At 35.2% G+C, this 20,304-nt stretch overlaps 1 protein-coding gene across 15 annotated transcripts in view; it reads left to right on the top strand.

The window, feature by feature from the left end:
* The window catches only part of CSNK1G3 (casein kinase 1 gamma 3), a 116,224-nt gene extending 98,569 nt beyond the window's left edge, over window positions 1-17,655 (top strand). For 8 of the 15 annotated variants that reach the window (XM_057736517.1, XM_057736455.1, XM_057736511.1 and 5 more), the window contains 3 exons: window positions 5,699-5,805; window positions 6,350-6,373; window positions 14,925-17,655. In XM_057736517.1, the coding sequence (XP_057592500.1) occupies window positions 5,699-5,805; window positions 6,350-6,373; window positions 14,925-14,979 (186 nt within the window). In that variant the 3' untranslated portion in view covers window positions 14,980-17,655. The remainder of the gene's footprint in view (window positions 1-5,698; window positions 5,806-6,349; window positions 6,374-14,924) is intronic. The other 7 variants (XM_057736536.1, XM_057736474.1, XM_057736526.1 and 4 more) reach the window with 1 other exon arrangement.
* The last annotated feature ends 2,649 nt before the right edge of the window (window positions 17,656-20,304 follow it).

Below are 20,304 nucleotides of genomic sequence, written 5' to 3'. Positions count from 1 at the left end.
AATCAGGATTTCCCAAATAGGTTTTAAAATGTACCACTGGCAGGAGATGGTACTAGCCTCTAATTCCACTGTGTTGAGCCTTTTACTGTAACACAGTCCGTGGAACTCAGTGCTAACTAAAAATCTGATGTGAAAAAGCTGAGAGGTCATGGCAAGCAGAGGGAAGAAGACAGCTGGTAAGGGCACTGCTTTTTACGTGCTGTGAAATATGTTCTGATTGTTTGGAAAACTCCTCCAGTTGTCCAGCCTTTGGTTTTCATTTAAGGAACAATGTGACACTGGGGAAAAAAGGGCAGAATCACAAGTGGTGCAGATGTGTCATGCAGCCAGGCACTGTTGATGAAACGAAAGAATAACAGTAATTGTTGTAATAAGCAGTCTGATATTTTAGTCAGTATCACTTCAGAAATACAGATACAGGTGGTGATAACAGGAAAAGAATTAGACAAATGTTATCTTGAAATGGTAAGAAAACATATGTGTTTAAAAGTCAGAGGAGTAATAGATGTCATATCTGAGTCAGTTTTCCATTGTGCTAATTGTTAATGCAGACCTTTCTAAACTGTTTCAAATAACCAGTTTCAGTTTTCTTTATCAAATCTTTGAAAATACTAAGGTACTAACAAGGAAAAGAACTGATTGACTAGAACAGCCATATCTTTCTATTCATCATTTTCTGGGGTACTGAAGTCTAAAAAAGAGAGGTTGTGGAAGGAGTAGTTCCATGCATTTATTACGTAAATAATTTCCAGTTCATCTTTTTTAGTTTAGTTTGGGAAACTCCTTGTTTAGTATAATTGGGGTAAATCGGCATTACACATTTGTTTTGATATTCCTTTTTTTTTTTTTTCTGGCAGTAAAGAAAGATTTTAATAACTAATACAGAAGGGAAGAGAATATAGTGTAAACTGAGCTCGCTTTTCCCAAAACAAAAGACAGGAGACTTTTAAAATGTTGTGGTTTTGTCGATTAAAAATATATATTCACAACCTAAAAGTTGAGAGTTATGTTTTATTTGGTGGGAAGTTTTAGGACTTCAAGCCTGGGAGGTGGCATCTCAAGTAACCCTGAGAAAACTGCTCCGAGGAGGTGAGGGGAGCAGCTGGGACATATAGGAGTTTTGCAACAAAGGGCAGGTAGTCTTGAACGTCAAAAGATTATTGTTAATTAAAGAAAACCAGATATCTCAAGTTAAAGAATTTAGCACTTTCCCAGTAACATTTACAATAACATCTCGAAAGACTGAAATACTCAAAGAATAGAGTGCTCTCCTTAATACTTCCGTAAGTGAACATTAGATTGAGAATCTGTTTTGGTTTCTCTTTGTTGAAAGTCAGTGAGAGTGTCACTGGGCCTTTGGGTCATCAGTTGGAGTGTCGAGAATATCAATTATAACTCTATAGCTTTTAGAATATGTTAGGAAGTTGGTTTCATGTAGTCATATGAACCCTAGCACAGGTCCAGTAAACTCTTCAGAAATTACTCTTTTAACTATATCTTATTTACTAGTGTGCTTTCTTATAGATGACTTTTAGAAAAAGCTGAGTATGTGAGTAAACTAGATAATCTTTTAATATTTCTAATATAGTTATTGGATAGATGAAGATCTGGTTAATTAGTATATTGTGCTTCTACTGAGCACTTGTAATATGCTTACAGACTTCAAATAGAAATTAGGAAGATAATAGTATCACTAATTTGAATTCATTATATTTGGAACTGTATTAATTGGCATTTTAACATCATTGATTACAAAGATACCCTGTGTTATCTTTGTACTCCAGTCTATGAAAATGACTTCTTTTGGAATTAGGTTGGGCAGGCAGCCCTTAAATGAACCATTATTTTTCTCCCACACTTCGCTGCAGGCTGTTTCCCCACTGCCTGCCCTTCAACTCTGATACAGTGATAGTAAAACTAGCCTAGCTTCCTTTTTTATAAACCTCTTAAAATAGGAATTGCACTAAGTTTCTTATCAAGTGGGAATAACAGAAATTTTCTTTAAAAACAAGAACAGCAACAACAAAAATCCTGTAAAACACCGGAATTTTCTTTTGAAATGTCAAACCTCAAAACATCTGTGACTTTTTAGATATGCTTTGATTAAGGAAATTAGTCTGATAAACACTAATATTTCAGAGACTCTTATGTTCTAGTTTGAGTTATAATTCTAGAAATGTCACCTAAAAGGACTCATTCTTCAAAATTTGGCTTACAAAAATAATTTTTATATATTGGGTTGGCCAAAAAGTTCATTCGAGTTTTCCTGTAACATCTTAAGGAAAAACCAGAATGAACTTTTTGGCCAATCCAATATTTGTTTGATTGATTGATTGCTTTTGGTTCCCAAGAAGATAGTGACACATTATTTATGATAGTATGTCTTTGTTTCTTCCTCTAAAATCTGTTTGCAAAAAGACCACTAGTTTTCTTAAGTGGAAACACTTTTAATGCTGTGATACACTCTCATATCACTGCTTTTAAGTGGGTCAGCGTCACAGAACTCTGTTACCGCTTTGATTCTATTCTGACCCTGGGATATTGGCCTTTACTCAAAGCGTTAGGGAATCTGGGAAGCCCAGGAAAAATTACATTAAAAAATTCATAAATCAGATGTTATTTCCTTTTGATCTGGTTCTGATGAACCAGGTGGAATGAAATTTGAAACATTTCACTAAAATAAAGATAATTAAAGTCAGATATGACTTCCTGTGAAGTGAAGTAAATCAGATTGTATAATTATAATGTATATATAGTTACTGTTGCTGGAAATTGAGTACTTGAGTTTCAAATTTTCATTTATGCTGCTTAAGTAGGGGAAGACACTCTTGACGAGTTGCCTGTAAGTTGAGGCTGGTTGCTCCAGCTATTTAGGGCCGTTGAACAAAAGCAGGAAAAGAAACCTGTTGAATATCATGTAAGGAAAGAGCAATGGAAATTGTTCAGTTAACTGTTTTCGATTATCCACTGCATGCAAGGCATTGTGCTAGTTAAAGGTGGTGGAGAATACAGAAGTAAAGGATAAGAATTCTGCTTTTTAGTTCCTTTCCAGTTCATTGAAGGGACTCTGACATTTTAAAAATTAAGAATGAAGAACCCAATTATATTCAGTAATTAGGACAAGTAAGTATTTTTTAATGTTTTCAGAAAGAGGGAGAATTTTAAGAGAAAAAATTGACACAGAGCCACAAGGCTCAATAGAATGACAGAAGGGAGGAAGCAGGTGCCCCAGAAGCAGAGAGCGCGACTTAGACATAGGAATGTTGCTCCCCTTGGATTGCCTGTAAAGGTGATCAAGGCAGTTCTATGTTTTCAGCTCAAGGCACAAATGCAGTGTTCATTTCTAAGTACTTGTTCCATATAGGATGTAGGAAGCTGAACTCCCATAAATCATGACTTCATCTAGATATATTGATTGATTTCTGGTTATTTTCCTTGAGTTGGGGGAAGGGACCCTATTTCTCCACACTAGACTATTAAGTCCACAAGGGCAGGGTTGTTTGTCTTGCTTGTTTACTATGCTATTTCAAGTTCCTAGAGTAGTGTCTGGCATGTTGTAGCCTCTTAGAACTTAAGTTTTAGAAATATGGGCTTCTGTAAATGGAAGTCTTAAGTCTAGTAGTCACCTGTGAACCCTGATACTTAGGCCTTTGTTACCTTATAACGAGATCAAGTAGAGAAAGCATCAAAAATCATTCTTAGATTTTGAGCCTGGAGTCTGGGAAGAGGCAAGGGCTTTACTAGAAATAGTAACTATAGGAAAAGTAACAGATTTAAGAGGGAGTAAGATAAATTTGGTTTTAGAAATACTGAGTGAGGTGCCAAACTTGGTCTAGGTAACTGACCATGTAGGTGAGTGGTTAGGTTCAGGGAATCCTTTATGTAGAGGTGATAGTTGAAGCTGTACTTTAGGTCAGACTAACAGTAATAATGATGGCCACCATTTGTTGAACTCTTACTATATGCCAGTCACTGTGCTTTATATATTAATTTCATTTCATCCTCATATCAACTATATTAAATAGATAATTTTTCCAATTTCATAGTTGAGGACGTTGAGGTTTAGCAAGGTGAGGTGTGTTTCCAGGGTCACATAGCTGGTAAGTGATAGAACTAGGTTTTGAATCTAGATCTGTCTTACTCCAAAGAGATTAGCTGGTACCAAGTGATAGGGAGATGTACAGGCAATTAAAGAGTGAACAAAGACTACTAACATATTTTCTATTTTCATATTTGTTGGTAACCTTCAAAAAAACTCTTATTTGAGTTCTGATGTAGGGACTGAGTATAGATTGGGAGGAGTTAAGGAATAAATGGAGAATTTTATAGAAGTGGAAGTGATAAGATGATTGTTTTCAAGAAGTTTAGAGGAAAACAAGAGATAGGACAGTAAGGTGACTTTGTAGGACCAAGAGAATTTGGGAGTTTTGTTATGGTTTTTATCTTGCTTTAAGATTTCATACACACATGCATTTATTCATTTATTTCAACAAATATTTATTAAGTGCCTATTCTGTGCCAGATAAGAGTGGCGGGATCTCTTGGGGAGCAATACAAGGCTCTTGTTGTAATGGAGCTTAATTTTAATGGAGGTGGGGGTGGGTATCAGGAAACACATCAATCAGTCAACCAATCAATCAGAAGAGCATCAACATGGATAAATGCTATACAAGGAATTAAAAATAAAGTATAACATGAAAGAGTATGTCTGCATGGAAGTTCTAGATTGTATTTTGGAAAAGTGCCTTTTTAGAGACATTCTCTGAGAATCTGAAAGATAAGAAGACAGTCAATAGCAAGAAGAGAATCCCAGGGAGTGAGAATAGGTAGTGCCAAGGCCATAAAGTGAAAATAAACTTGACATTGGATGGAGGCTAGTGAGCAAAGGGAAAGTGCTATGAGATCATAGAGGTAGGCAGGATTCAGATCTTGTGGGGCTTTGTAAATTGGAGTAAAGAGTATGGATCTTTATTTTAAATGAAATCAGGAAGTTGACATTGGAAGATTTTTAGCAGAGAATGATGTGTTATCTAATTTACATCTAAAAAGAGTACCTTGGTTGTTGTGTAGACAATCCATTAAAAGGTGCATACAAGTAAAAGCAGACCAGTTAATAGGCTTTTGCTCTTCTTCACTTAAGAGATAATGGTGGTCTGGACTGCATTTCTAGTAGTCATAGAGTGGGGAGGACCGATTAGGTTTGGGTATGTGTCAGAGGAGGATTTAACAGGATCAGCTGATGGTTTAAGTCAAAGAGGGGAATCACAGTGACTCCTGGATTTGGGACTTGAATAGCTGGGTGAATGAATAGGCAACATGAGAGTGAGACCTGAGCATGATTACAGATTGAAATGAAGGATCCATTGGAAGGAACAATATTGAAGTTTCCAAAGGAAGTAATTCATGATGTAGCAAGATACCAAAGGAGATTGGCACACAAGAGGGAACTGATTGCGTTAGCCTTAAAAAAACAGAGGACAGGAGACAGAGGACAGAAATTTCAAGATGAAGTCAGTCGAAAAGCAAATCTTGAATTACCTTATCTTTAATAAAATGTAGACCTATTAGTATATTCAGTTATGAACAACTACATACTAATTATTTTGTGTTCCTCATATTAACTTTCTAATTTCAATACTTTATGTTTATCATTGTATAACCTATTACTGTGTGTGTGTATTTTTTTTATTTTTTGCAGGTTGTGAGTTCTACAAATGGAGAATTAAACACAGATGACCCTACTGCAGGACGTTCAAATGCACCCATCACAGCCCCTACGGAAGTAGAAGTGATGGATGAAACCAAGTATGTATTGGTTTTGCTTGATTTAGTAACTTTTTTTCCTTAAACTGTGCATGTTTTAGATTTATAGTCATGTATAATTATTTAAGGAAATTTTTTTCGAGGAATAGATGCATGCAAAACAAGTGGTATTATGTTTAATTATTTTAATCACTAAGTTTAAAATAGTGCTCTTTCAGTAAATGTTTCAATAATACAAAAATAGTTATTTAAGAACTATGCTCAAATTATTATTTAGAGTTAACAGCATTTTTTTGCTGTTTATTTTTAGGAATGTTGATGCATGAAAGTTATTGCTACACTATAGATGCTCATTTTTTCTGTAAACATAAGAATATATAATTATTAATTTTGTAGTATGCTGCATGTATTAATATTAGTTTTAAATTAGTTTTTTTGTTGTTAAAGTAAATTATAATAATTCTGCTTGGAAAAAATTAAGCATGAAAAACAATGTGATAATTTCAATGTGGGCAGTTTCTGATGATCTCTCTTTCTCTCTCTCTCTTTCTCTCTCTCTTTTTCCTTCTATTTTTTTTGTGTTTAGCTGCCAGAAAGTGTTGAACATGTGGTGAGTTCTCAAGTGTAGGCAGGCAGAAATAGCTCCGTTGACTGTAATTTCAAAGATTTAGCACCATTTTGTGTTTTTAAAAAACAAACTTTTCAACATAGGAATTATAATTGGTAAAAGTTGTCCAAAAAGTATTTGATGTCATTTACATTAGCTCTGAAAAACAAGAAATAATTGAGGAGCTCTTTTGCCTGCTGCAGCTTTTTTGCTTCAAGCGACATAGATTTGGGGGCAGTTTTTTGAGTAGATGATACACCAACCTTGCTGTGCTTGTGCATTTGTTTTATAACACAAGGCTTTATTTGCTATTTTAAATAGAAAGGCAAGTTTTTGAGTTAAGCTTCTTTCTTTTTTTCCTGTTTGTAATTGTTAAATACATATAGCAATAGTATCAGTAAACCAGTATTTCACTTACTATTATTGATTATATTGCCACTGAATACACATGGTATACACTGATAAATTTCAGGATAAACTATAGTGAGAGAGTGTTTTGAAAAATCCACATCTAAATAGTTCCTGCTAATTACAGATATTATGAAAATTAATATTCTTGTCTGTTGCAATAATGTTGAATTAAAACTATTTTCTGACACTTGCCTTTAGTTATAATGTTGTGTTTAAAATGCTTCTCTCAATTTCAGAATAAATTTTGAGTTAGCCTTGGAGTGAATAAAGAAAGTTGTTTAGATTAGTAAATTTTGGAACATTTATTCATCTACTCATATCCAAAAGGAACCTTACATAATTTCCAAAAATAATACTTGTTTGCTGGCTGCAAGATGAGGAAGCTTTTGTGGATATTTCTTTTTAAAGAGTAATGATCAAATGTCCATTTTAACCAGTTTGACTGTGGAATTTATTCATAGTCAGTATGACTTAGTTTGGTGGATTTCAGGATATAATTAGTCGGCTACATACTTTTGTATTTTTACATCAAAAATAAAAACAACAGTTTTTAAGTTTGTATGTGTTTGTGCACTCCTAAGCACAGTTATAAAAGTGGGTGGCATGTGGCAGAGAACACACACTGCCTTTGCAATTAAACGTAGGTTGTAGAATCCTACTTCTGCCACTGTTTGTTTCCTTCTTCAAGCTTGTTTCTTTTCCTGTAAAATGAGGCTAATAATATCTGCCTCATAGATTGTTGAGAAAATTAAATGTGATAAAGCACTGGTGTTTTGTCTGCCACATGGCAGGTGCTCAGTTGCCGTTATCACCCCTCTCTGTTTCTCCACTTCGGGCTGCCAGTGACCTCTCTCATCTGTGCTCTTCCCAGACTTGTGCCTCTTCCATCAGTGTTCCAATATTTTTACTTCCACACCCACACTCTTCACTGCAACTGGCTCTTTTGTGTTCGCATCCTCCTAGAGACCTGCTTTCCACCAAAGCTATTACATTTTTCCATGTATTCATTCAACAGTTATGCTGCTTGGATTTCAGAAATACCTGATACTATCCTTGCCGTTAAGTAGATCGCACTTCAGTAGGGATAATTTCAGTTGTATCAGCATTTATCAGTGTATGATAAATACTATGAAAAAGGCATGAAAAACCCATTAGAGCTTGTAAAGAAAAAGACTGTTTACTGACAGAATGATCAGAAAATGCTTTTTGAAGGGGGCTTTGAAGAATGGGTAGTAATTTATTTAGTTGAGGTGGGTGTGAATGTGTACGTTTATGGTTTGGCTTTTTATCTGTAGATGTTGGAAGATGAGAAAAAAGGAAGTGGTGGGAAGGCTTTTCCTGAAGTGAGGTTCTCTTTGCGTAGAGCATCAAGTCCAGACCACTTGGCATGGCAGCAGGCCCTTCATGCCTTTCATGGTCTGGCTCCTTCCTGTCTTTCCCAGCCTCATGTTCCATTCTGAATTCTATGTTCTGTCGGTTCCTTAAGTCTGCCATTGATAGTCTTTACCTGTCTCCCACTTCTTGAAACTTATTGGATTTCTTAAAAACAAGGCCTTTTTTATCTTAAGATCCCCAAGGCCTCAATAAATTATTACTAACTGACTACATAATGTAGTGTATCCATACAATGGACTATCAGTTGCCGATACAGAAAATGAAATGGAACACACGATGCTAAGTGACACAAGCCAGACATAAAAGGCCACGTATTATTCGATCCATGTATATGAAGTGTCCAGAATTAGCAAATATATAGAGACAGAAAATAAACAGTGATTGCCTAGGGCAGGGAAGAGGAAAATGGGAGTGACTGCTGATAGGTTATATGGTTTCTTTATGGAGTGGAAAAAATGTTTTGAAGTTAGATAGCAGTGAGGGCTGCAAAACTCTTTGGATATATTAAAAAGCACTGAATTGTACACTTTAAAAAGGTGAATTTAATGATGTGTGAATTAAATCTGAAGAAAGCAGTTATTTAGAAAGATGGACAGCAATCCATGATTTCAGTGAAGCTTTATTCCACAGGGCTACAAAAATCCTCAGAACTCCCCTAACTCTTCACTAGTTAAAAACTCTTTCTAAACACACATTTTGTCTTGTCTTTAATCAGAATTATTCTAACATTTCTACAGCCTTCTTATTGCATTCCTTATATCCTCTTAGTCTGTGAGTAAGAAATGTGAGCATGATTTCTTTCTCCAAATTGCTTCTAATGCTTCTCTTCTCTCTTCCACCATTTTATCGGTAGCTAGGGACCTGCTTAGAATTCTTTTTCAGAATTTGTTTCCTACTTCCTTCTTTTCTTCTTAGCTACGATTGGCAGAGATCCCTTTCACCCCATCTCATCAACTAGAATGTATTCTACCACAGATATTTTAGTCTCAAGTTTCCTAGAATAGTATGGGATAAATATATGATTTCCAAGTGATGGAAAATAGTCTCTTCCCCCAAGATAAAGTGGCTCCTTCGTTAGAAATGAGATTTTGCCTTTTTTTTTTTTTTTTTTTTTTTTTTACTATAGTGGAGAATTTTTTTTTTTTTAAGACAGTTGATACAAATAATAGCACCTTCATCATTCCAGGAATTTAGGAGACCGAGGCTTTCTTTAAGTTTAGATATTGAGTTTCTAAGTGTATTTTTCCCTTTGTTTCTGTGTGTGTCTTTTCCCCCCCCTTTCCATAATTTACTGAACCGTTATTGTGTGTTTGGTAATATGATGATTATGAAGGTAAGTGAAGGCCCTTTTGTTCCATTAGAGAAGATAGTAAGTACACCGGTGACTTTTACATAGTGGCTCTCAACCCTGGCTTTATATCACAATCATCTGGGGAGTTTTAAAAATATGTCAGTACTTAGGCTGTACTTTCTGAGTGGTGGGGTTTGGTTACCCGTATTTTTAAAATGCTTTTAAGCTGATTCTAAGGAGCAGCCAGGCAACCAGGATTGAGAATCACTGGTCTAAAGCAAGGTATTATAGGATTAGCACTATGGAGTTCAGAGACTGGAGTATGCACTTCTAGCTGAAGATCGGAGAAGTCTTTGTAGGTAAGGGCACATTTGCACTAGTTCTCAAAAATGAGTATGATTTGGCAAGGGAAACGGGGTCAGAGAGAAGAAGCTGAGCAACAACGTGGAGCAAGGAAAGAATGGGTAAGTTCGAGTAGTAAGCCGTGCACACAGAGTGTGAGTATGTTAATGGGAACTGAGATAGGCTAGGTGTTCAATCTCAAAGGACCTTTAGTAGCAAGGTAAAAAAATTTCTTTTGGACATTATCTTTCTTAGCACAGGAAAGCACGCTGAGGGTTTTAAGCCAAGAAATGGTATAATCACATCGAATTTTAAGAAAATTAATTTGGCAGCCATTTTGAGGCTTATGTCACTTCCTGGGAGTCATCAGATTGCAGAAAATCTCCTTTCCCTCCTTCCCTCACTCCCTTCCGCCTCTCTTCATTCCTTCCTTCTGAAGTACAGGCTGCCTGGAAAGGAAGCCTAATGGAGGATGAGACTGAGAGGAGAGTAGAAATAGGTTGGAAACAAGTTTTCCTCTTAAATCTCAGAGGAAAAGGGCATAGCCATATGTATGATGAGGGAAGCTTGGATGGCAAATTGGAGAGAGGGAGAGTCTTACACTAGAAGTCAGTTGAAAGGCTCTTAGCAATGGTGGAGGCAAGACATTATGAATTAAGCCAGCATGAGAGGGTGGGGAGATATTAAAAGTCATTTCAGACTTTAGGAACTATTGCGTGTGGATGGAGAAGAGGAAATTGAAGATGAGGATGTGTCTGCAGGTTCTTAGTTAGAGTAAGTTACGTGGATGGTCTTGCTCTCTGATCTAAACCCTTCTTGTCTAACCAGTTTCTCATTTTTATAATCGAGAGGCCTAGGGAAATGAAATCACATTTCAAGTATAAGTTTTAAGGGGAAAAATCCTTTGTCAATGAACTAAAGTTTAGATGTCATGAAAGATATTTTCTCTATACTCATCAACTAGATGAGGAGAGGCTAGGTTCTGGAGTCCTAAGTGGATGGGGTCTGGCAGGTACCAACAGTCCCTCAACCGGAGGATGAGCCAGTGAGTCATTGTGGGGACAGAAAAGAACATCAGATCCAGACAGAAGAACATGCTTCAGTTTCTGGGTAGACTTTTGAGAAGAAAGTATATGACATAGATCCAGGAAGACAAGCCATATTCTACAAGAAGGAAAAGGCAATCAATAACAGGAAAATGGTGGTGTGATGTCAATAGGAAAACCTTGGCTGTTACCATCTGTGTTTTCTACACGGTTTAGGACATTGACCCATTATGATTTCTTGTTTCCTACCTAAACAGTATTTCAGGCAGCAGCCTTAGTGTTCATCAGAAGCAAAGCTTGACATTTATTCGCAAAGGATTTAAGAGTAGAGATGTGGCTTCAAAGCTTCTAGGCCAGCCACCAAATGATCAGGTCAGAAGCATGAACCTGACTTGTGAGAGCGTACTGGCTCACTGGAACTACACAAGGAGTAATCAAGAAAGAGCCAAGAAAAAGAGAATCATTGACAAGAACATGATGTAAATATCTAGTCAGCCTAATCTTTCCCCAAGGTAGTTGTCAATAGTCTAGATCTGAGAAGACCCCACATGAGGTATGAATGAGCAAGTGAGAAAATGTGGCCACTGAGCAGCGAGGAGAGAAAGTGTCCTTAAAAATTTAAAGGTATGAGTTATTTTCTAAGACCAGATAATTGAATTTATTGATAAAATAACTTGCTCACATCATCAGTGAAAACTTCTGTATGTGCTAATTCCTGGAATCCTTGCTATTATTTGCAGTTATTGTTTCCAATAACTCACCCCGCCCCCCACTGTACCAGGTTAAAATTACATGGTTTCTTTTTATGCATTTGTCTGCTCTCATGTAAATTAATGACCTGGTGTCCATTCAGTATCTCCATTGCTCAGCTCATTGCATCTAGAACGAGGCCTCATTGGAAATGGAGACGCAGCAAGGTGATCTGGCAGTTGCATCTAGAAAGCAGTGCTTCTTGCTATTCAGACTCCTTTAATAATATTTTGTGTGTGTGTAAAATGTGGTATTTTTTTTCTTATTAGTAATATATATATGGCAATCCCAATCTCCCAATTCATTCCAGACTCCTTTAATAATTTGGTGCAAATCATTTCTCTCCAGAAAAACTTCCACAGGCACTAAAATCTGTATTTTATAAGGTTTAACTAGGGTCTCTGGCCCAAGGGTAAGAACTTTAGCTTTAGAACATGCATTAGTATTTTGACCAGGTTCTTACTCTAGAAGTTAGTTGCATTTATGAGGCAAATCATTAATTTATTAAATAGGTATTATATGAATACCAACTTTGTGCCCATTTGTGGGATGTATCTGTGAGCAAGACCTTAGGAAACTTACATTATATGTGGAGATAGATGATAAATAAAATAAATTCAGATTTGTACTATGTACCAAGAGGAAAATAAAACAGTCATGTGTCAGAGTGGCCATATGTGAGAAACAGTGTTTTAGACTGAGTACTCAGGACAATTGAGATGAGATCTAATTTCTTAATCATTAAAACTATAAATCAGCTATTTTGATAATGACTTTTAAGAAATCAGCCACAAGGTTAATATCAATTTCCTTCATAAACTGCTGTGAGTATATCATATTTTGAGAACATCTCTGTTCTCTGTATTTGGATGCATTCATATCACATAAAGCAACGCTGTCCTCTGGTGGTAGTCAGTTTAATAGCATGCCAGCTCTACTTAGGCAAATCTGTTTCAAGGGTGTACTCTATTTAGTGGGGTTTATTTCTAAAAAATAGATGTCTTTTTTAGATTGTTTTTGACTTTAAAAGGTCCCTACAGTTATATGCATTTGAAGATCTCATTTAATCTTAAATAAATGCTTGGAGTAGTTTTCTGTGTTCCACAGTACTTAAACAGTGGAAGGAAAGATTACCTAGGAAATAGGAAGAACTCAACTCTCAGAACTGAAAGCAGATTAGTGGTAAAAAATAAAGCAGACAAGGTGCATTGCTAATACAAGTGTGGAAAATCTGAGACTTGAACTTGTTCATCAAAACATCTGTTATATTAAATTCCCCATTCCAAAAGGCTTATGTATACCTTACAATACTTTTTTAGTAGAAAACTTTTTAAAAGAATATACTTGGAATTTGAAAAGACAAATGACATTATTTAGGAACAGTGAAAATTGTTAATAAAACTTTATATTAAACAATAAATGTCCATTGATATATGACCATATTCTTAAATTTAATATTCTAAATATTTGGTCTGTTTCTTTTAAATACCAACTTTCTAACATTTTGTTTTTGATACTGTGGACATTTTCTGACTCTTTTCTAAGTCTAAAAAGAAAGGTTCTTTTTAGAATAATGATTTTTATCTGCTAGTAATTTTTGTTTTGCCTTTTTATTTTAGAAAATATATGTAACAGTTTTGAGAAAGTATTAGGTAGCTAACAGAAAAATTTGAGTGACTTCTCTAAATCTAGGAAAAATGTATTGTGCCTAGAGTCTTCTTTTACAATGGTGTCTCTTTTTAAGGCCCTCGATTGGGTAGTTTATTTCCATTCTTTCTGGTAGTTACCTCATTAAGAGTAAAACCCGCAAAGATGGATAACTGCACATATTTCTAGCTGAATCTTTTTTATCTGATATATGTATAGTTTTGAATTATTCACATTCCATTGTCTAGTCATTATGTGCTGTTTGAATGCAATTTAAAAATGCAGTTGTGGAATTTGGTTTTGAATGCCCCATAGTGATTTCATAATCATGGCATAAATCACAATAAATGGTCTGAAATTATTTTTGACTAAAGATAATGTGAGTGGAGAGAGTGTATAATTTAACTGAATAGTGTGAATTTTTGTTTACATTTATTTCACAGAAATATATAAAAGATATCTAAAATCTAGCCACTATTTCATCTTGTATGATCTTTTGCCAGATAGGATACCTGAAGCTACCTGATCTCTTTTATGCTTAGCTTGAAAATGTTGAGTTAATATCCTTTTAGGAAGGTGGGCTGGTAAGAATTAAAGGAACATCTTTGCAAGGACTTCAATGGAAAAAAAAAAAAGGAGCCTTTCTATATGTGTTACCTGTCATCTTGGTATTCTGATAGATTGACTTTAAGTATGGAAGGGGGAAAAAGCCAGACCTTTATTTGAAGGAATGCTAGACTTTTAGAATATATATACGTGTGTGTATTTGTTTTGTTAGTTGCTGATCAGTGATTCTCTCTCAGTTCATACCAACCTCAGCATTGCTCTACATGTGTTATATCTTCTCATGACTAGGAGAATTTACTGTGAGAAAAACTATTCTCTCAGGGAGCATATCTAGATTTTTTTTCACCTAGGAGTAAAAACCAGATAGTTCTTAAATAGACTACAAAAACTGAATCAGTTTTCAATTACAAAACTGAATCACCTTGATTATGCTATTTTAAATGTTAAGCATATTTTTACCTTAATTAAAATAACTTATGATAAGCTTGACCTTCTTTAACCCCTAAAGAATTAAAAGTGCCAATCTTAGCATTCTTGTTCTATTTAATGTGTTTTCTCCCTTCCACTTTGTAAATTTTATGGAAAATGTTTGTTGAAGAGTGTTTTGGGGATTTCTTTATTTTTGGAATCTAAACTGATTCTTAGTGAAAATAAAATCCCCAATATTAGGCTCATTATTGCTTTTCTAACAGTGGCTTCAACGATCATATGAATGTCAGGAAAAAAGGGAAAGAATACATAGGATGAACTTTGTATAACAGCATGCCATTGCCAGAAATTAGTATCTAAAATAGAATGTGGTGGGTCGGTTGGGGTTCAGAACTTTATGGCTTTTTACTTAGTCTTGGTGCAGAGCCTCTTCAGTTTAGTGGCTCCTTTTAATGTTTCATAGAATGTCATACTATTCTAAAAAGGCGCATTGATGAACTGATAGTAATAACTGCCATCGTTTCGCTAATATAGATGCTTCATTGGTATGTTCACTGTTTATGTTGCGCCAGCCCGTGGCTTTTTATGACCACTTAAGTTAATATGATAGATTCAGCCTTACTTTGCAACATTTTAGTATTTTTATAATAAAAGGAGTATTTCCCTCCATCTGCAGGTGCTGCTGTTTTTTCAAACGAAGGAAAAGGAAAACCATACAGCGCCACAAGTGACTCTGGACACAGACAGATCATGGGGAGTTACTTACGTGTTCATCCGCTGTCTTGTGATTAAAATCATCTCTGTAGTGACCACATATATTTTCAAGGACTCACTCTTAGATACAGAAATGTCATACTTTCATACTTCATTTTGTGGTTGTCTTACATTCGTATTTTTTTCTAATTTAACTTTTATGGAAGCTTTAAAGTTTTGTCAAAACATGAGTGCTTTGCCCATCAGTGAATGGAATGGACCAATGAGGTGATATTGATGAATTACAGTTCTATGGAACATTCTTCAGAAGCTCTCCTCCTGTTGTAGAAAGCAGTACAGTATCTTAAGTGTCAACCAGTTATATACCTAATCCGGTTTTTTATAACTTCTGTAAGAGCATAATCAAAGAGGAATTTTCTCCCCAGTGGATAATTCAACAGAGAAAACAGAGTTGCCCAAATATTTAAAAGAAGTTATCCCTTGAGAAGATCATTATCTGTGTGACATCTGCATTGATTTCACTGTTACTGACGGTACTGCTATTCATGAGTCATGTTAACATTCTCTCTGTGAAATCATGGTACAGTCACTGCCCAGAGGTACTGAGGAAAAAGCTCTGTGGGTTTGGCAGATGGTAGTGGTAAAATGAATCACAAGTAGTGTGGTAAATATGAGCTCTGCTTTTGTCGCACCACTATGTGAAGTACAGTGTTGCCGAAGTGGCAAAAGCGCTTATTTTTTCAAAATGCAAAATATTTGTATAATGTAACTTTATGCTTCCAGATAATAATGTATGCTAGACAGCAAGAATGAATACTTTGAGAAATGAGATATGTTGGAATTTTTTGAAAAATACACTAAGGAGAAGGAATAAATGTGAATCTCACTGCATCGTATGAGGTTGAAGTCTAAGGAGATCCCACTGAAACCTGCTGCTGAACGATTACATTCTCCTTAAGCAGAAAACTTTGGATGTGCCACACAATGGTGTCTGTTTATTAATTGTTTGCTCTTTGATTGAAAAAAGAAAAGACCCCCAGCAATAAAAACGGGGTCACTCTATTGCCCTCTGTGCACATTAGTCTCTTGTATTCAACTTTGCTGGTTCTCTGGAATTTTCCTACTTTTTAGCGTAATTTTGATGATTGAAAACTATTTTGGAGAGGATGTGTCAGGTGCTTTGTCCCCATAGTCTTTCGAAGTGCCTGCATATGAACAAAGTAATGGTTCTGTAAAAAAGGAAACCCATTCCACTTTTCAAGTATGCTTTGTTTTAAGCCATAAAGACACAGGTATACTTCTGTCACACTCTACTAGCCAGAATTTTCGAAGAGAGTTAAGACAAGAAGACTGGCTAGAAAGATAATTATGTTGTTCAAATCTCTTATTCACCTTTCATTTTTGAAATCGTTACTTACTCTTTCCACTCAGCTCCTTCTTTTTGTCTTTAAGTTCATGCCTCCGGGCATGCTTATTTATTTTTATTGTCTCAAAGTAACATTTAAAATATGTAATTAAAGTAAATAAACCTACATTTTTGACTTCACTGTTGCATCTACAGGAATTTAATTGTACTTTGTAATTTATTTTTCTTATTAGCAAAAAGTTCAGTGCATTGTTCTTGATGAATTAGGCACCCATATGAGTCCCGCAAATCAGGACATTATCATTGTTGCTCTGAATCCTATGAATGACCTTTATAAGTTCTTGATTTTAAAGACCTACACTCAGCCTAGAATACATTTGCTGTATAATTTGGTCAGCAGTTTCCATTTTATCTATTTGTATACTGTCATGATGTCTTAAACTACAGGAGTTACATACTGAGTTTTTATTTTTGTTTGCTTTGAGCAAGGTAGATGGATGTTTTGGCCATTATAATGTGAAACCACTTCTTTCTTTACAGTATTTGACCAAATTTGTGTGTCTATGATATTTGTAAATACATGCGATATCTGTATTTCTTATCATAAGCCTGTTTAGTTTTATTCTCAGTAGGGTTTTTGGACTGTACAGTGTTTATATGATCTGAACTCCTTATACATAAGAAGGTGTGTATATTAATCCAATTATGGACTTAAAATATTTTAAAACTATAAATACCCTTATTTGCTGCAAAGACCAGTGTGTAGACATTTGCTTTTTAGCAATATTTTTAAGTGCTCCATTTTAATGCCAAGGAATAAGTCTTTTGGCAACACAAACTGGTCAATAATAGGTAATGCAGGTATGTTCAGGTTAAGCCAACAATGTTTTGCATTTTTATGCTTCTTTTCTGTCAACACTAATGAAGTCAACGTTGCCTGAATGTCTGAATAATGAAACACATCCCTGTTTAAAAGTATGTAACTGAAAAAGAAATAAAAAATAAAGGTAGTTTTTTTAAACTTGTTCTTTCCCCTTTCCTCTAATCATGGGTAAAACAATGCCACTCACTAATTGAAGACAGGAATTTTAAAAATTCAGTTTATTTAATTTAGTCAATGTGAAAAACAGACCTAAAGGAATATTCTTTTGTGGTTTTGATTTTGTTTTGCTTTTTTGGAACCCTGTTGTAAAGAGTATATGCCTGGAAGTATCTAAGCTTTCTTTAATGTAAGTTAAAAAAATTTTTTTTACTACTTCTCTGAACTCCTTAATAGAGCAGCTAATTAGAATTAATGCCACTAATAAACCAAAGGAAATAAACTGAATCATTTCATTCCTTTTAGAAAATGAAGTCATACTATTATATTCACAGAAATGAAATATTATTAAATCCAATTTTAAGTGAATGACTTTAACATCATTGCAGATGAAGAGGATACATCTGTGATAGTATCTCACAGTTAATCATTATGCTAGGTGCTTTAATGGGTTTTACAAAATGGTGCTTTGCTTACTGAAAGATGCCAAAGGTAAGATAAGTCAAAGCAGCACGCACTAAGCCTGTGTGTGTCCATCAAGCACCACCATTCAGAAACAAGAAGATCTGGAGATGAAGCATAACAGGTTAAGCATGGATTAAAAGGCACTATCTAGAAACATCTGACCGAAGATTAGGGTTCAATGTGAATGATTGTATAGTTGCATTAGCCAGTACCCTTTGCTTTGCAAGTGATAGAAACTTAACATGGCTTCAGCAATTGGCATGCACAGTATTGCATTTAACTGAAAAGTCTAGTGATAAGAGTGTCTTCAGACATGCTTGATCCTGGTGCAAAATTCAGGAATCTGTTTTTCTCCTTATCTCTCAGTTTTGCTTCCTACCCTGCTGTTTTCATTGTCAGGGAGATTTTTCACGTGTGAAGGTAAAGTGACCACCCAGCAGCTTCAGACTTCTGCCATAATCTTGGCCAAAACAAAGGACAGTTTCTCTCAATGGTTCCAACACAATCCTAAGACTGACATTTATTCCTTCATTGGTTCACATGCCCACCCCTGAGTCAACTACTGTGGCCCAGGGAATGTTGTTCTCCCATCTTCAGGGGGCACATTGGTCTGAGAAATAAGGTAGAAGGGGTGTTACCCAAAAGGAAATGAGGGTATTGCTATCAGAAGGAGGGTGAATGGATTCTGTGCAGGCAATCTAGATATCTGCTGTCATGGTGAGATAAACAAAACAGTATAAAGGCAAACCTGATTGTTTTAAGTTAGAAAACATTAAGACATTAATGTGAATGTATTATTGGAAATCACTAATATTGGGAATGAATACATTTGAAAAATGTTTTGGACTCAGGTAAGAACAGGTCATAAGTACCCTTTTTGTTTAGTTTTGAAGGTTTTTTGTGACTGAATTGGATTAGTAGAGTTAAAAGCTAATCTTTCTGCTAGGGGAGAAATAAATGGAATTATAAAGCTTTGCTGATATTTGGGGTAACTAGTTTCTTCTCTGCCCATCTCTAATACAGACCCACAGATTATTAGGGAATTTACTTCATAAGAATTCATGGGTCATAACCAAAGAAAGAACTACATATAGAAGTATTATCAGATAATGCTACTGGGATATGAGAATGGTTTTAGGAAGAACAATTGTTCACAGCAATGTTTACCATACTGTGATTTCACTTAAATTGTAAACATTCCTGCACTGCTCTAGACTAGGGGTTGGCAAACTTTCTTTGTAAAGTTTAGGCTTTATGGGTCAAAAGGCAAAATTGAGGCTTTTATATACTTGCGTAATGAGAAAACAAATTTCCACTAATTTTTTACTGATGAAGTTCAAAATATATGTGAACACCTGAGTACAAATGTTTTGTAATATAGGTCTAAAGATAGGAATTGAGCTATTTTGAGAGGATAATGTTTCATTTAATTGGGGTTTGAAATTGATTGCAAATGTTCACCCATTATGCTGATCTGTAATGTGATTTTATGTATTTCATTTTTGAAAATATCTTCATGCAGATAGATACTACCAAATACCGTTATCAGTCCACAAGTGTATGGTTTCAATTGAGCATATTCACCATTTGGAAGGTGTTTATCGAATTCCATTAGATTCTGCTCTTGATATTTTCCTTTGACATACTATTACGCTGCAGATTTGTTATATCCTATTGAAGGTTAGATGGACGCTCGTTATTTGTACAGTTAAGTGGATTTTGAAATATGGAAATTTCTTGTGCACTTGGGTTGAGATCCAAAAATGTAGCTGGAACTGCAATTAACTTTGGAGAACACAACCGCCACAAATTTGTGTCAGAATGCATATCTTGCTGCTCGTTTTAACTAGACAGCATGGAAAGTGTATAAAGCAACTTGACATTACTTGTGATTTAAACAGCATTAGTTGTCATCATAATGACTTTGTTGCAGTATAAATTTCACATATAAGTGCTGTCTTGCCTTGTAATTTTTAAGTTGAAGTTATTAAGAAACATTATCAAATCTGCAGCAAAAGCTTATTTTCAAATCCACTCAGTGTTCGTTAATAATAAGTGAGGGTGATGCTCATTCAGAAAAAATTCAGTGTTGGTCCTGAGCTCAGAAAATTGCAATAAAACTTTACTACTGCTATCAAACTGCTGTGTAGTTGGGCAAGTCAGAATATTCAGTTACTGTTTCTAATAAAACTTACGGGAAGTAATGATAGCTAAGACTGCAGGAGTGAATGAAATTCGCCATTGACTTTACTAGTTCATTAACGTGACAGATTCCAATAGTTTGCACAAAATACCTGCTGATGAATAATAGAGAGCATAAACATTGACTTTAAACATTTACATTTTCACAAGCTTTGTAAATTTGCCCAGTAAACCTTTTTCTGCTCCACATGTCTTTACCACCATTAAGATACGACACCTCTTAGCAGATTCCACTTCAGTCAGCACTGATGTTTTCTCAAGTTCTTTAAA

This window comes from Hippopotamus amphibius, chromosome 1 (genome assembly GCF_030028045.1).
Source record: "Hippopotamus amphibius kiboko isolate mHipAmp2 chromosome 1, mHipAmp2.hap2, whole genome shotgun sequence".
NCBI lineage: Eukaryota > Metazoa > Chordata > Mammalia > Artiodactyla > Hippopotamidae > Hippopotamus > Hippopotamus amphibius.
Note: the sequence above shows the minus strand (reverse complement) of the source record. Positions and strands in the feature narration are given on the sequence as shown.